This window comes from Polypterus senegalus, chromosome 12 (assembly GCF_016835505.1).
Source record: "Polypterus senegalus isolate Bchr_013 chromosome 12, ASM1683550v1, whole genome shotgun sequence".
Classification (NCBI taxonomy): Eukaryota; Metazoa; Chordata; class Cladistia; order Polypteriformes; family Polypteridae; genus Polypterus; species Polypterus senegalus.
Window position 1 is genome coordinate 127,996,059 of NC_053165.1, and position 16,134 is coordinate 128,012,192.

The 16,134-nt window shown below is 40.1% G+C and overlaps 1 protein-coding gene across 2 annotated transcripts in view; it reads left to right on the top strand.

Moving 5' to 3' along the window:
* Positions 1-15,568, top strand: part of alpk3a (alpha-kinase 3a) — a 143,595-nt gene extending 128,027 nt beyond the window's left edge. For both annotated transcript variants that reach the window (XM_039773401.1, XM_039773403.1), the window contains one exon: positions 9,705-15,568. In XM_039773401.1, coding sequence (XP_039629335.1) covers positions 9,705-10,047 — 343 coding nt within the window. In that variant the 3' untranslated portion in view covers positions 10,048-15,568. The remainder of the gene's footprint in view (positions 1-9,704) is intronic.
* Positions 15,569-16,134: the final 566 nt, after the last annotated feature.

Here is a 16,134-nt window from a genome sequence, read left to right on the forward strand (position 1 = left end):
TCTTCCACAATCCCCATTACTCTGTACTGTTGATCCCAAGTATTTAAACTCATCCACCTTCGCCAACTCTACTCCCTGCATCCTCACCATTCCACTGACCTCCCTCTCATTTACACACATGTATTCTGTATTGTTCCTACTGACCTTCATTCCTCATCTCTCTAGAGCATATTTCCACCTCTCCGGGGTCTCTTCAACCTGCTCCTTACTATTGCTACAGATCACAATATCATCAGTAAACATCATAGTCCACGAGGACTACTGTCTAATCACGTCTGTCAACCTGTCCATCACCATTGCAAATAAGAAAGGGATCAGAGCTGATCCCTGATGTAATCCCACCTCCACATTGAATGCATCCGTCGCTCCCACCACAGACCTCACCACAGTCACACTGCCCTCGTACATATCTTGTACAACTCTTACGTACTTCTCTGCCACTCCCAACTTCCTCATACAATACCACAACTCCTCTCGAGGCACCCTGTCATATGCTTTCTCCAGGTCCACAAAGACGCAATGCAACTCCTTCTGGCCTTCTCTAAACTTCTCCATCAACATCCTCAGAGCGAACATTGCATCTGTGGTGCTCTTTCTTGGCATGAAACCATACTGCTGCTCACTAATCATCACCTCACTTCTTAACCTAGCTTCCACTACTCTTTCCCATAACTTCATGCTGTGGCTCATCAATTTTATTCCCCTGTAGTTACTGCAGTCCTGCACATCCCCTTATTCTTAAATATCGGCACTAGTACACTTCTTCTCCACTCCTCAGGCATCCTCTCACTTTCCAAGATTCCATTAAACAATCTGGTTAAAAACTCCACTACTATCTCTCCTAAACACCTCCATGCTTCCATAGGTATGTCATCTGAACCAACGGCCTTTCCATTTTTCATCCTCTTCATAGCTTTCCTTACTTCCTCCTTGCTAATCCGTTGCACTTCCTGATTTACTATCTCCACATCATCATACCTCTTCTCTCTCTTCTCTTCATTCATCAGCCTCTCAAAGTACTCTTTCCTTCTGCTCAACACACTCTCCTTGCTTGTGAGTACATTTCCATCTTTATCCTTTATCACCCTAACCTGCTGCACATCTTTCCCAGCTTGGTCCCTCTGTCTAGCCAATCGGTACACATGGTGCAGCTGGTAGATGCATTATATATGTAAACAGTTGATTAGCATGGTTCATATCTTGCTGATTCAGAGAAACAACTGGGCAGGATTCGAGGCGCATTCACATGTGCACATTTACAAGGTAATTGTGATTTATAAAGGGTAAATTGCATATAAATGTGCATACACCAGGTTTTATAAATCCAGTATTTTTTTTTTGTTTGTTTTGTTTTTGTATGTGTGCTGAATGTATTTTCCTTTTTTATGTGCATATTTGCATGCTGGAATTCAGTCAAAGTCTTGTAACGGAGACTCCAAGGGCTGGTTGCTTGTGCTGACTGACAAAATAGGCTTCAGCTTTTTGCACCCCTGAGATGGATTAGATGAGTTCTGTAATTGGATGGATGGATGGTTGGATGGTTGTACTCCTCCAGACCAGTTAAAATCACAGTTTTGATCCTTTAGTAATTTGTTTATGCCAGAATATTATACACCTGTGAATGTTATATCTGTGTCATGATGATCATTCCATAACAGTTCAAAGTTTATTGTCATGTGCACAGTAAGGAAACATATTTCCCTGTACAATGAAATTCTTTCTTTGCTATCAACACCAAATGCCAAAACCAACGTATAAAGATAAACATAAAAAATAAGTAGCAGATAGATAACAAGTAACAGAGGCGGCTTAAAGTATTAAAACAGAATAGAAGTATAAAGTGTAATTGTGCAGGCAGGTGGGTGATGGACAAGTCAAATACAGTTGTGTGAGGCAGATAGAATGAGGTGAACCACGGTTATAAACTCCAGTTATTTAGGAGTTTAATGACCTTGGGAAAGAAAGAGTTCTTTAGCCTGAAAGTCCTGCATTTCATACTTCTATACCTCCTGCCTGAGGGTAGAAGTGTGAACAGTATGTGTTGGGGGTTAAGTGTCCAGGTGAGGTCCTCACTGATGCAGACGCTCAGCTATTTAATGCTGTTCACCCTCTCCACTTCAAGCCCTCGGATGAATGGTGACCAGTGAGATCTCCTCTCCTTCCTCATGTCCATTATCATCTCCTTCGTCTTGTCTGTGTTGAGGGTGAGGTTGTTGTCCTCACACCATGATGCCAGACAGTCCCTCCCATTTTCTCAGTAAGATATAGTAATGATTTCTCAGGTATGCTTTGTTACTGCTGCCATTTTATTGAAAGATTACACATGAAGCAAATTATTTATAAAGAAATTATATTACACTAGGGTATTTAAATATTTTTTATCAGTTTAATCAGAGGACATTGTTGCTGTTTAAATAAGATCATTGGGAACTTACTGTAGAAGTAGGGCTTTTAAATATGCCCTTGTTGATCACATTCATACCAAGAAGTTCTTTTTAGAAAGATAACAATTTGTTACAACAATTTCAATCAGCTGTACTTCTACCTTGTTCTCTATTCTTTATTGTCATGGGGCAGACATACCAGACTCCATGCTGGCACCTAACTAAAACCCTTCTCACTTGTTGCCATCAATCAGCCTGAATTAAATACCCGTGACTCTTGAAATGTCACCACTGCCTCCGTTGTTGTGCAGAGCTAAATACATTAACATTTCTGCAGCACAGGCTGAATTAATGGTAGTTCATTCAGTTCAGCTCCCTAGCTAAGACCTTACCTGGTAACGGGTAAACGTTTTTTGGAGCATTATACTTCTTCTACTCCCACTCTCTTTGGATTTATGTCATATCTTAATGTGGAGCCACTCATTCTACTGCATTTTAGATTTCATTATGGAACACGTCTGATCACTATATCAATATATGAGTGATCATCTATTCTGCTTCTAGTTCTGATTTTTGTTTGTTTCTTGTGCTACCTACCCAGAATCAGTGGCACAAAGAAGTAATTCCTCTTATGATAACTTCTCCTGAAACTCAAAAATGTTTTCTTGATTGCTATCAAATTTCCAGTGTCATACACTCATAGGATCCTTTTCTTAATCCCAGATTTTGTGGCACTTTTTCCCATTATGCTTAGGATAACCCCTTCTATTGCCAGCCCCCTCGTTTGCTTTTATTTAAATTCTTTAAGCGGTTCAAAATGTATCTGGCACAAAACATGTTGCTACTGTTGTAGTAACAGTATCCTCTCTTTGGTACCAAACTGATCAAGTGCTGGCTCATTACAAAATGCCACCTGAGACAATGTGAATTTTGACACCTATTTCCATTTATAGTACCTCCGCACCCACAACCTTTACAATTTCTGCTCCATATTCTTAGACAGTGTAAGAAGAAGAGACATGAGGAATGGCAAGGTTTGGGGCAGCCACCCGTTTAATTTGGTTTCCTGGCTGCAAAAGTAATCGGTTCATAAGAGTCAAGTTTACTCAACAGAGTCCAATACAGAACTGCCTGCCAGAGCAAAGGCAGGAGGCTTTATAGGCTGGAGGGCGGAAGTGATGTCGTCCTTGGTGCCGGAACCGGAAGTGATGTCGTCCTCGGGGCGGGGACCGGAACTGATGTGTCCCGCTTCGAGGTGTCGGCTCCTGGTGGGATTTCCCGGGAAAGACCTGTAGAGAACTCAGAAAGAGCGTTAGCATACCCCGCCCCCCATCGGGCAGATGTATAATCAGTCCTCTCTAAGCCCTTCAGCTGCCTCCCATGCACACGTGTGTGACAACAGTATGAGAGGATGCACTTCATTCACATATAATATGTATTTCTATACAGAATTTGTGATACAGAGCATTCTGTGAACATTAGACAAAAATGTAATATTCATTACAATAACATCAAAACAAAAAAGCACAAAATAAGCATTAAAAAATTTAAATGTACAATACAAAAGTGACTGCAAGACAAACCTTGGCTTTATTGCTCTTTCTGCACAGCTGGTTGTGTCAAACTGTCTTACACCCTAAAACAGGGGTGCCCAATGTGTTGATCGCGTTGCATTCAAAAATTTTTTTTTTAAAATGTTAGTCTATCATATATCCTCCCTATGGCATTTGCCACTTGATTGACATACAGGGTGGCCAGTCTGAGATCTCTTTCCTTCTAACGCACTGGTCATCCCACATGCATGATCAAAATGCGCGAGCTACTGCAAAACTCTGGCTGTGATCTAGTTAGCCTTCCAATTTATATCAACTAAAGAAGGGATTTAAAAAAAAATTGTTGTTTATGGGCTGGATGTGGAATTGGAAGAGGATTTTTTTCTCTCACATTATCATAATCGAAGTGCGTTTGTCTGATCTGTCAATCTATCATTGCTATTCCAAAGAAGGAAAATGTGGAAACGCACTTTCGAACTGTTCATAAAAACTACGAAACTGATTTCCTTCCGAAAAGCAATCTGAGAAAGAGAAAGGAGAGGGAACTAAAATCGCAGTTAATCGGACAGCTGTCATTTTTCACTCAGCTGAATTCAAAAGCAAAGGCAGACACACCGAAGCATCCTTCCGGGTGAGTCACTTGATCGTTAAGCATAAGAAGTCCTTCCAAGATGGAGAGATAATAAAAGATGCCTTCGTTGAGGCAGATGGCTAAGGAGAAATTCCTGCTGAGATTTCAAGACCTCTGGCTGGAGAAGAAGGAGTTTCTCCTTGTCATTAAACATGCAGAATACAAGCAACTTAATAACGATCAATGGCTGCTGGACTTGGCATTTTTTTTTGACCAACATGTTTAATGAGCTTAATTTACAGCTGCAAGGAAAAGAGAAAACCATGGTCAATATGATTAGCTCAGTTAATGCTTCAAACGAAAAATGCAACATCTGTACTCAAAGCTGCAGCGCCTTGATTTGGGGAACATCCAAAACCTCGCATCAGAGCTGGAGACACAATGGGAGGCATGTGTGCAACTTGACAGCATATGCTACAGAGCAGATTGAAAATTGTCTGTCAGACTTTATATAGTGGTAAAAAAGTAACAATTCGAGTGTTGCCCAATGTAGCGGAGTAAGAGTAGCATTTCTTCTTCACAAATGTAGTAAAACTACAACTCAAGTAAATGTAACGGAGTAAATGTAACTCGTTACTACCCATCTCTAATACTCAGTATATATATATATATATATATATATATATATATATATATATTTTAAAGAATTCAGAGCAAAACAGAAAAAGGTTTGGGGTTTTTCCGGCCCCGTATATTGTCTACAATCCACAGACAATAAAAAAAACGGGTCAAACAGAGAAAACAAAAACATACTAGGCGTCGGCGGCCATTTTATATGGGAGGAGCCGGAAGTGGAGGAATGCTGGGAAGGAGGCGTGAGGGATGACGGGACTGCTGACGTCAGGGAAGATGGCGGAGGAAGGGCGGAAGTGGATGTACTGCGGTACAGTGCCTTATGGCGGAGCGTCTTTACTTCTGGAAAACAAAGGAGAAAGGTTAGCACCCCGCCATTCCCCGCCGGCGAACGTCTTTCGATGTGTTTTAAGGTCCATCCGCAGCCTCCTACTCGCGCATGCGTGACACGACCCCCCCCTTAGCCCGAGACCGTCAGGACAGGCGGACCTAACCGAGAGGTCGTGAATACGAGAGAGGGCATCGGCGTTGGCCTGAAAGCCGGCGCGGCGATAAGTGACCGCAAACCTATAGGGCTGTAAGTCCAGAAACCACCTGGTGACCCACGGGTTTGACTCCTTATGTTTGACTCCACTGCAGCGCAGTGTGATCAGTCACTAGAGTGAACTCGCGACCGAACAGGTAGTACCGGAGATAAGTCACGGCCCACTTAATGGCCAGGGCTTCCTTCTCCACCGCCGCATACCGAGTCTCCCGGTCCAGCAGTTTCCGGCTCAGGTACATCACGGGGTGTTTGACACCATCAATGCTTTGGCTCAACACGGCACCCAGGCCTGTGTCCGAAGCATCGGTCTGGAGAATAAAGGGTAAGGTAAAATCAGGGGTTCTTAATATAGGTGTCGACGTTAGGGCCTTTTTTAAGTCACTGAATGCGTTTTCTGCCTTGTCGTTCCATACCACATGAAGGGGAGCGCCTTTCTTTGTCAAGTCAGTCAAGGGTGCAGCCCTCTCGGAGAAACGGGGTACGAACCGGCGGTAGTACCCGGCCAACCCCAGGAAAGCCTGCACCTGTCTCTTGGTATTCGGACGGGGCCATCCCAGGATGTCTTTGACTTTGGAACACTGGGGTCTCACCTGTCCTCGTCCCACAAGGTAGCCTAAATATTTGGCCTCCTTCAAGCCAAAGAAACACTTACGGGGGTTAATACGGAGGCCGGCTTTAGCCAGTGTCGCGAGGACAGCTGAGACCTGCAATAGATGTTCCTCCCAGGTGCCGGAATAGATGACGACGTCATCCAGGTAGGCGGCACTATAGGACTGGTGGGGCTTCAGCACTCTATCCACCAGACGCTGAAAGGTCGCTAGGGCCCCATGCAGCCCAAATGGGAGGACCTTGTACTGCCAGTGTCCACTAGGGGTGCTAAAGGCCGCTTTCTCTTCCGCGGATGCCGTTAAAAGAATTTGCCAATACCCTTTCGTCATGTCAAGGGTAGTCAGGTATCGGGCCGTACCCAGCCGCTCGAGTAGGTCAACAATGCAGGGCATCGGGTAGGCATCGAACTTGGAGACCTGGTTTAGACGTCTAAAGTCATTGCAAAATCTCCAGGAACCGTCTGGCTTGGAAACGAAGATGATTGGACTAGACCAGGGGCTGTGACTTTCCTCAATAATGTCCATATCCAACATGAGTTGCATCTCCAGTTCCACTACAGCGCGTTTCGCCTCCGGGTGTCTATAGGGCCTCTCCCGAACGATCACTCCGGGGTCTGTGACTATATCATGCGCAATCAGGGTAGTCCGACCAGGTGACTCGCTCACCACTTCAGGGTTGGCGTGGATGACCTGGGCTATCTCACGCCATTGTAAGGGCGTCAGCTCATCCCCGAGGTTAAGGGCAGACACGCCAGCGAATAGGGAGAGGGACCTTTGGGTGTCAGGGACCTCTTCCCTGTCCTTCCACGGTTTTCCGAGGTGAAGGTGGTACCCTGATCCGTGAGGACTTCTTTGGGGATACCCACTCTTGAAAATAAGTTGACTAATTCCCGTGCGTATTAGTGGAGCGCAGGGGAACTGCCTCTGGGTATCGGGTTGCATAATCAACCATGACCAATATGTATTTGTAGCCACGGGTGGAGGGTTCGAGGGGTCCTACTAAATCAACCCCTATTCTGTTAAACGGAATGTCTATTAAAGGAATTGGAACGAGAGGAGCGCGGTCCCTCCTAGGAATCTGGCGAGTCTGACACTCCGGGCAGGACTGACAGAAACGCCGGACCTCCTCGTTGATCCCGGGCCAGTAAAAGCGGAGTTTGACTCTTTCCAGTGTCTTTCGGCCCCAAGGTGGGCGCCTAAGAGGTGAGCGTGTGCCAGCTCACACACCTCCCGCCGGAAGGTATGCGGGACTAGCAACAACTTCCGCACCTCACCCTCGTGTGTTGCTACCCGATACAACAGATCGTTTTCCAGTACAAAGAAGGGCTCGCGTGGCATGGAACCGTCAGCTTGTGAGCTGCCTGGCAGAACAACCGCATTCCGGGCGGACCTAACCAAGAGGTCGTGAATACAAGAGAGGGCATCGGCATTGGCCTGAAGGTGTAAGGCTGCAAATCCAGAAACCACCTGGTGACTCGGGGATTCGACTTCTTGTGTAGTGACATCCACTGAAGAGCAGCGTGATCAGTCACCAGAGTGAATTCGTGACCCAACAGGTAGTAACGTAAATGTGTCACCACCCACTTAATGGCCAAGATTTCCCTCTTCACTGCCGCGGCAGTTCGTCTTTTCTTCTGTAAGAAACAAAAGGAGAAAGGTTAGTACCCCGCCACTCCCTGCTGGCGTATGTCTTCCCGAACGTATTAAGGTCCGTCCGAGGCCCCCTACTCACGCGTGTGTGACAGGCATCCGGCCAGGGCTTGTACCTCCTCCAGACAGCAAGGGGGCGACCGCCCTGGTTATGTTGGGGGCCACAGGTAAAGGGCTTGGAAGCCCGGCCCTGTAGGGACCCGTGGCCACCGGCAGGTGGCGCCCCGTTGCCTGAACAACCCTGGAGCCCAGCACTTCCGCCACACCAGGAAGTGCTGGGGGTAAGAAGACAGGGGACACCTGGAGGGCTTCCGGGTGCGCAGCCGGCACTCCTCAGCAGACACGCCCCAGGGAAACAGCTGGAGCCCATCCGGGTTCCTATTTAATGGGCCGCCTACCTTCAGTCGAGAGCGAGAGTCGGGGAGCGGAGAGGACTGAGCTGGAGAAGGCAAGGAGGCGGCCTGAGGAAAGGAAGGCATTGTGTGGCCAGGACTTTGGGGACTTTGGGGGTTTGTGGTGCACATATTTATTGTAAATAAACGTGTTTGTGGGTGACATGAATGTGTCTGCCTTTCTGTGTCCGGGTCAACGTTCACAATATATATATATATATAATTTTTTAATTTAGGTAGTTCATTTTGACCTGGTCATTTTAAAAGTAGCTCGCAAGCCGAAAAAGTGTGGGCACCCCTGCACTAAAAAATGCCTGCTGTTTTAATTAAACAAGTGCGATTTGAACTTAAAGGGTGAGTTCAGTATTTTTGAAGTCAAAGTTATTTCTTCACAAACATGGTATATATGCATTTGCCATGCAACATTGTGTTCTGAAGTTATGTATTTTCTATAAGTTTAAAAAAATACATAACCGCTCCTGGAGTTTTATGATGAAACCTTATGGGGCATGTGTTGCCTGGAAAACAAAAGACTGAAAACTTACAGAAAATGTCAATTCCTCAAGACAAAAACGTTGTTGAGCAATTGATCTGTATCCTGAGGTTACACACATATTGTAAGATAGCTTATACATGTCATTGTCAAACAAAAAAAAAACAGCAAAATTATGAGATTCAGACATTTTATAAAAGTCCAGCATGCTAGCTCTGCATTTGCCTTTTTCCATAACAACATGTCTCCCCAGGGGCGTGGTTTACTCTCAAAAGACAAAATTACAGTAAACTGTTCATGCCATGTGTTGATTTGCTTTCGTATTTATGTGAGACCCAACACCCCCAAGGGGGGTTTGGTATCACACAGGCAAATAGAAAACGTATCCTTACTTTAAGAAAAATAGTTTCAGGAGTTTGCTATAAAATTTTTTCCAGATCCATTTTGTTGTCACAAACATGTGTTGGAAACACGGAAGGCATGTTTTCTTTTGCTGCTTCAAGGAGGACGTATTCAGTAGGTTTTTAGACTTTTATTTTCCAGTGGTGCTTGGTTTACATAAAAAATTGTATAAATTGGTTCATTAAATGTGAATGAATTATAGAAACTACATGATTCTTCATTTTCTTAAGTTCTAGATGCCAGTATTCTTGGTAGGGCTATGAAGTAATTATAGATCAGACCTGTTTTTCTTTTGCTTAACATCCAGATTGACTATGTATTCTTAGCTAAAACCAAGGTAAACTAATAAAGCTCAATTTGTTTTATAATATTGCTGAAGATTTTAATACTGTATATCTTAAGCATTTGTTTTGGAATTATGTCCTGCTGCAATGAAACCTAACCTTATACTTTTTTTATTTATTTATTTTACAGATATCAGGGCTTTACTAATAATTATTGTGCACATCTACTGGAACAATTTACCAGTTTGCATCAGTGCAATTACTACTGTGGTCTGCTTGGACTGCGAAATTTGAGGAACCCAGAAGTGCAGTTGCAAGGTAAAATAAAGGGATCTCGGAGCCCTCTGCTAAACAGAAAAGCTGGATCAGGGTCCTCTAGTCCACAGACACAGAAGAAAGGAATGATTAGCCCTCAGGCTCCAAGAAAGGGCCCCGTAAGTCCAAAGGTTATTAAAAAATCGGACTCTGGGGATACTAAATCAACAGTTAGACATAAAACAGTAGAAATCCCTAAATCTGTCCGAATGAGATAAGGAAAAGAAAGAAACATTTTGAACAGATTTTGTTATCTTTCAGTTTGCTGTGTTAAACAACAGCTGAAGTTTGTAATGAAAGTGTCTTGCAGAACATGCCATCTTTAATATCTCACCAGTGCCTTTACCGAAGCTTGTGATTGACAATGAGAATAAAATAATGCTACCATTTCACCAAAAAAAAAAATATATATATATTTAACATGAAAACGATTTGCTTTGTTTCAGTTAAAAATGGAGATGTATAGCAATTAAAAAGTGCATGATTTATATAATTAAATATATGTGTCTGAGAAATGTTGAAATTATGAATAACACTATTTTACTTCAGTTTTAAGTTTGATGTGATAACATCTTGTGAGACATTTCTCTTCAGTCTTTGAGTTTAAGATATATCTCTTGCTAATGGAGGAGTTAAAGGAGAATGCACTCTTGGATTTCCTGTATCTGTCCAGAATCCAAGACCTGAAAGAAATATGCAGCTCATCACAGATATGAAATTCTGTAAAAATATTTGTTGAATGTAAGTAAATCTTAACCACAAATTATTAACACAAGGTTTTCAAAATTTCTTCCCTTGTTCGTTTTATATCTTGTATTGCTCTCAGGAGCATTCATGTTTTTTTTCTGCAAAATATTTGGACTACAAGATGTTTTTAATGGATTAGATCTCACTGTGGAGTATTTGTTTCAGTGATAATATACAATTTTAAATACTTGTGGTCCAAAAAAAAATGTAATAGTGGATTTTATTTCACTTTAGAAATGTCTAAAGAGAAATTTTAATTATGTGCTAAAATAATGATTTGGCATCTGATTATCATCTTTATGTAGTATTTCTTGATTAAAATGCTGCTTTATGATTTTGTATTTTTTCATGACCTAACCTTGTTAATGCCATCTGTACACATACTATTATCTGATGGTGCTGGTATTGTATGAATATAGGATGTATCTGTTAACTACAGTGTACATATAAGACAATATAGTATGACATTCACAGTGAAAGATGTTGTATAAAATAAAGGTTAATTCAGTGACTGAAATATCTATTTATATAAAATGCTAATGTATGTCCATCTGTTATGCAATAACTCATAAATTAATGGGGATAGAACCTTGATCTTGGTCTTAATCAAAAGCTTATGACCTGATATATTCTGAAAATTCAAAATATTTTAGATAGCGGCAACATGGTGGGCAGAAAAGTTTATTGTAATTAAAGCACGGTTCACACAAGCCCACATCAATTGATAAATCCTCATGGTACATATGTGTTCATAATTCATAATCAAGTGGAAGTTCTTATGTTTGTAAACAATGGGTAGAGAGATTAATGTTGTTTATATCTAGCCTTTTGTAGCATTTTGTTTTAGGACCATAGGTCTGAGGGTTTCACTAGTTGCTTAACAATGTTATTACACTGAGAGAGATTTCCAAATATTTGTTACAGTATTTATTTATTTTCTTTTGCTTTACATATTTATGCTAATCTTAGTTGGAAACTAACAGCATTCTTTTAATAGTTATGTACAGATCGTTTGCTAAATTTTTCATCCACGGAGAATCTTCCATAATGAATACTTTCCTAAAGGTTCATGTAAGTACAGGCAGATTATACTGCTTTTCCACTGGCAACTAGTGAGCTAGGAATTAAGATTTGAACGTGAATCTTTGTACATTCAAGCCATTAAGCAGAATATTAATTAAAGGCACTCAGTTATTCTGAATTTGTGGCACTGTGGTTGCTTCCAACAGACAGAGAAAATTTACTGCTCAAGAAAAACAATTTCCAAAGCAAGTGTTGAGCTACATGTACAAGAAAAAGGTTAATTTGATCTGAATGAAGTCACATCTTCAGTAAAGCACATGGTAACCTCTGATGAAAAACTTTGCTTCCTTACTGTTTTTATATGAATGATCCCCGTAGCCTGAACTTGTCATTTTTTGTGAGTAATCTTATTCCATACTGAATTATTCAGTGTTTTTCTCAGTGATTGTGATATGGTTATTGAATTATCCCTGCAAGATCTAGTGTGAAACATTTCTATTATTTTCTTAGCAATGCCTTTCATGTAGCACAGTAATCAGTATTTTAAAATATTTTTTGGCATTCATTGGTTTTGAAACACTAGCTTAAAATGACCAATCTGGTGGAAGTGTTTGGCATCATGTAAACTTTAAATATACTACTTGATGTTGAAGAAATGTTTAATTTTGTGATATCCTATTTGAACAGAGGTGAGGTAAACTGGAACTTGAAAAAAATTCTTTCTGTTTCAGTTGCAAAACAACAAAAATATTGATCATGACTTAATTTTACTGTATTTTAAATGTATGCCACAATGCTGCAGTGGTTAGCACTACAGGGACCGGGGTTCAATTACCAGCCTGGTCAATACCAATGTGGAGTTTGCACATTCCCATGTCCTCGTCGTCTTTTCTGTGGACATTTGGATTTCTTCCCTAATCCCCATAACTGTACTTGTTAAATTAAGAGGAGACTTGGCATTTGCCCATAATGAGTGAGTTTGGATTACAGGATAGATTCAGCCATCCTGCTGTGGAATAGGTGGGTGAAGAAAACAGAAAAAGTGATAAGAGGGGTGTTGAAAAGTTCCAACCTTAATTTATTAATTTCAAGCTTAATTTATAATTTCCATGCAAGTCTTTGAAGGACCTGATGAATCTTTGTGCCTGAGTGTTTGATATATCCAGTGACGCAAGAGTTGCGAAATGTGCAAATGAGTGGCCGATCATCTGCTTCAAAAACTTCTTGCATCTTTATAGTAGTTTTATATGCTAGTAGGTAGCTTGCCCTTGTGCTGGAAACTTATATAATCAATAGGCGGAAAAAACATTTTCTGGAGTCTGTAAACTAGATTAGCATGTTTGGCAGAAAAATGCCAACTGTGATTTGATTCTTTAAACACTGTAATGCTTTCCTTAGAAACTGAACATACAGCCTTTGTTGCAACTACTGTAAAAATGCATTCTGAAGTCTATTCTTTGTCGAAGACACTGAATTCACTGCTAACTTTCAACTTGGTGCTCTGTTCATTTTAACACAGTTTACCTCATAATATGACGGAACCCCACTAACCAGTGAATTAAATTGTTATAGTATAGACAGATAGAATAATAAAATGTAAGAAAACAACCGCACGAAACACAGTTTTTTCAGATAAAACTGGCCAGGAAGCCTGATCTGGTCTTTTGGCCATAGTTTGTCCAGCCCCCAGATATATGGTTCGTTTAAGGTATGTAATCCATATGGACTACATTTTCAACATCACAAAAAGGTATGTACGAGTTTAATTACACTGGCTTAAACCTTGCATTTCTGTGGTGTTGGTGGAGTCATAATGCTTCCATTGTATTAAATGTTGTTTGAACTCTGGGTCATAGTAATGAATCCAAGTGTTGTGCCTAGTTATGAAACGTTTCTTAAGTTTCTCCTACTTCAGATTCATTAGGCTGAGATTCTCCTTGTAGCACTGGATTTGGTGATGTTTTATTTTGGGAGTTAACGCTCTGAGAACCCAACATGTAAAGCCCTTGCTCATGTTTAATTGTTCATAAAGAATGGATAGAATTGACCCAAAATTAATCCCTTTAGTGTCTCCTAACTTTGACACTATCACTCTTTCAATCTATATAACAATGTGTTCCAAGTTAAAAAGATTTTAATTAGGTGAGAACGAATCTCAAAAAGCATATTGTTCTCTAGTGTTATATACACAATGATAGCATAGTACTTGATTTTATGGGATTTGACATTCACGTTTTAAGCTTTATAACTCACTGGTGAAGCCTCACCTGGAGTATTATGTGTAGTTTTGGCCTCTGGGCTACAAAAAAGACAGAGAAAGCACAAGAAATAATACATAGAAGAATGACTAGACTGATTCCAAGACAGTGTGGAATGAGTTATGAGGAAAGATTAAGAGAGTTGAACCTTCTCAGTTTAAGCAAATGATGACAAGAGATGACACGACTGAAGTGTTTAAAATTTTGAAAGGAGTAATTACAGTGGATCGAGTTACCTTAAAATGGGAACATGGTGACACAGTTGGAAGGGTACACTTAAGGTAAACTTTGCACAAACATTAATAGTTCTTTTTCACACAAAGAACCATAGACACATGGAATAAACTACCAAGTAGTGTGGTAGACAGTAAGACCATAGAGACATTCAAGACTCGACTTGATTTTGTTTTGGAGGAATTTAGGATTGACAAGCATTGTTGGGCTGAATTCTCTACACCCATCAAAAGTGTTTATAATTTTCTAATGTTAGCTTAGACCTGAAAAAATAGAGGTACGCTGTAAACAAAAAAAACATGTCATTTATATATTTCTATATGCAGAATGCAGTATTTAGCCACCTGCAAAATCTGCACAATGAATTTCCAATTTCAAATTTAGACTCAGAATCTTTTCATCACCCCTCATATATCATCGTTGGGTAGCAGATTAATATATTGTGTAGTATTGGTGCCTCAAAATGCTTGGCGTCGTTTGTGTGAGGGCTGTGTGTTTATTAACCTCCCTAAATTTAATGATACTTAGCATCACTTCTGTTCACAGGAAATGATTATCGGCTTTGTATATGTTGGGCTTCCATATCATTACTCTTTTAATTTCACTACTTATATGTTATTGTGTTGCTTATTTTTGTGACCTGATGGATCAAATCATATTTCATAAATCATCATCAATCTATGCATTTTTGAAAATGTTCATTTCTTCACCAATGTATCCAGATTTTGTTAATTGCACATCTAACTAATGTGTTTAACAGACAATTATTATTGTATCTGGATAAGTCACAAAAATACTGCGGTTAATACAAGCAATAGATACATACTTAGTCTTTACTTATTTTATACATTAAGAAAGAAACAAGCAAACATATGTTAAAACATAACATTTGTAAAACCTCTGGCTCAAGCTAATAGGAAAATATTCTTCATTCTTTTTACAGAAGACCAAGTTATACTATAATAATTATTAAAACCTACACTTTAATTAGAAGAATTAAGTTAAATGATAATCTGATTTATTGATGTTTGGAAAGAAGAACATGTGAAAGATCCACAAGACAAGTAATAAAAATGAATTATGACAGTTTTTAAAATGTAATTTTTAAGTGGCTGACAATTTGAAGCCCAACATATACAGAATCCACTTATCTGATGAATGTAAGTGTAATTTGTAGCATTTATGAGTTCTGCAGAGGCTTGTGAAAATTACTATGCTTTGGCACAAATCCAGATCAATTTGATTTTTCAATACTGCAACCTATTTAAATCTTTATTCAAATATTTTGTTCTGTTAAGGATAGTAACGTGTAATATGGCTTGTGCTTGTTATTCCTCTCTGACACTGTTATACAGTGTAATTAAATGTCTTGCTTTTACTGTATTTGTAAAAATGTACATAATTTGTAAGAATACAATGTCATTTTAACAAAGCTGGAACCTCACATCCAATGTGCAATAAATATTTGAACAAAGAAGACTTGTGGCTGTGTGATTTCCTGTGAATCTCAAACCATGCAGAATATTCTGAGATGTTCTGTATTCTGTCTTGTCAAATTATGCACAATTGATAGAGCTCCAGAAAATAATCCACCAATTTATAGTGTCTTTCTCATATCCAATGGTAACATTGTAAGTAGCAGTACTCTAAAACATTTAAAACTACACAGTGCAAAGGAGTCTTGTTGTGTTTACTTCATAGATCACAAAGTCTAAAGCATGTCAACTGTTTAGTACTGTCACTATTATTATTTTATTATGGAGAGATTGTTATTATTATTATGTTATTAAATTTAAGTACTACAGCTTGAGTGAAGAACAACCAACACTAAGGTCCTGTGTATGGAGGGAAGTAAAAGGCATGCAAGGTCTGCTAGGGACGTCTGAACTAGGTGGAGGAGAATTGGACCCATTAATATAACATTTGGACAGTTCTAGTAATGGCATTCTAATTTTGCTGCAACTTTATGCTGGAAAACACAATGAAATTACAAGGCAAAATTTGCTGTATGAAAGAACTACCATATATACTCACATATAAGTC